Source organism: Cicer arietinum, chromosome 5 (genome assembly GCF_000331145.2).
Source record: "Cicer arietinum cultivar CDC Frontier isolate Library 1 chromosome 5, Cicar.CDCFrontier_v2.0, whole genome shotgun sequence".
Classification (NCBI taxonomy): domain Eukaryota; kingdom Viridiplantae; phylum Streptophyta; class Magnoliopsida; order Fabales; family Fabaceae; genus Cicer; species Cicer arietinum.
The window spans coordinates 14066312-14067902 of record NC_021164.2 but is presented as its reverse complement, the minus strand read 5'-3'; the positions used below and the strand labels follow the sequence as shown (position 1 = coordinate 14067902).

The window sequence follows — 1591 nt, the reverse complement described above, 5'->3', positions numbered from 1 at the left end:
TATATATATATATATAAATATATATATAATTTTGATATTTTTTTAAAAATTTCAACTTATAAATAACATACCAAAAATTCAGTACATATATTCATATTGAAAATTTTAAATATAAATTTTACCGATATACATATATATACATGCAAAAAACTGGAAAAATAAATTTACTAGTAAATTTTTTTTAAAAAAAATCAGTTAATATGTACATATGAAAACAAAATTTATGGTTTATATATACTTATTTAAAGCTTCGAAAATAAAATCTCTAGCATAATAAAAATAAGAGAAAACAAATTACATGCTGAAAATTTGAAAAACAAATTTCCAATTTATATTTTCATATTAAAAATCTCAAATAATTAAAATTTCAAAGTTAACAAAATGTGGGAGTGTGAGATATTTCCAACATATTGGATAATATATGTATGTATAATTTGTTATAGTATTGCCTTCTTTTTGGAAAAATTCCCTTACCCAGGACCTGCTCACGAAACAGAGACAATGTTTTGCCACCAAACTAGTGCAATGCTTCAATAAACAACTGAACGTTAAATGTATATAGCTCTTCGTAAACAGTGGCAGAACCAAGAATTGCAACTTTTCTCAAGTGACATTATTTTTCCTATAAATAGGGTCATTTTGGACAGAATGCAAACAACGAATTCAAGTATTTGCCATCCATTGTCTTTCACTCATTCTCATATACTAAGTCAACTTATTCTTTTCTAATGCATGATAAAAGAATAGGTAACATTATTTTGTAACATACTATTGAAAGATATTCTTGGTGTGATAGTGCAAATCATATCAAGGTTTCCAAAGTACCCTGAAGGGGATTCGCTGGTTATCTCATTTGCATCCGATTGGTGGGGGCGAATCGAACCTAAAGGCTAGTGTAACAACACGCTTTGGAATTTGCTACATATAATCTTCATCAACAACTTCACTATTAAAGTCTTGCAGCAGTTTATACCAAAACAGATCCAACAACCTTTAGGTTCGATTTTATATTCAATCAATGGCTGCATCACTCAAAGAAATGACTTCTAATTTTGTGAAGTTGGAGAAATTCGATGGAGGAAATTTTATCCGTTGGCAGAAAAAGATGAAATTTCTCCTTACAACTTTGAAGGTGGTGTATGTTCTGAACACCACAAGACCGCTGGAGAAGGAAGTGGAAACATTAGCAGATACAAGAGAAAGGCAAAAGTGGGACAATGATGACTATATATGCATGGGTCATATTCTCAACGGAATGTCTGACTCCTTGTTCGATATATATCAAAGCAGCATCTCTGCAAAGGAACTATGGGAGAAATTAGAGTCAAGATACATGCAAGAAGACGCTACAAGTAAGAAGTTTCTTGTTTCTCAATTTATTAATTATAAAATGGTTGATAGTAAATCAGTAATGGAACAAAGGCATGAAATTGAATATATTCTTAATAACTACAAACAACATAAGATGCACATGGATGAAACCATTATTGTATCCTCCATAATAGACAAACTTCCACCTTCGTGGAAAGATTTCAAAAAATCTATGAAACATAAGAAAGAGGACATATCACTTGAGCAATTGGGTAATCAC

General features: G+C 30.2%; 1 protein-coding gene across 1 annotated transcript in view; it reads left to right on the top strand.

The window, feature by feature from the left end:
* Positions 1–1018: 1018 nt before the first annotated feature.
* The window catches only part of LOC105853099 (uncharacterized), a 4230-nt gene continuing 3657 nt past the window's right edge, over positions 1019–1591 (top strand). Inside the window, exon 1 of the mRNA XM_012720157.2 lies at positions 1019–1583. Within this exon, the coding sequence (XP_012575611.2) occupies positions 1019–1583 (565 nt within the window). The remainder of the gene's footprint in view (positions 1584–1591) is intronic.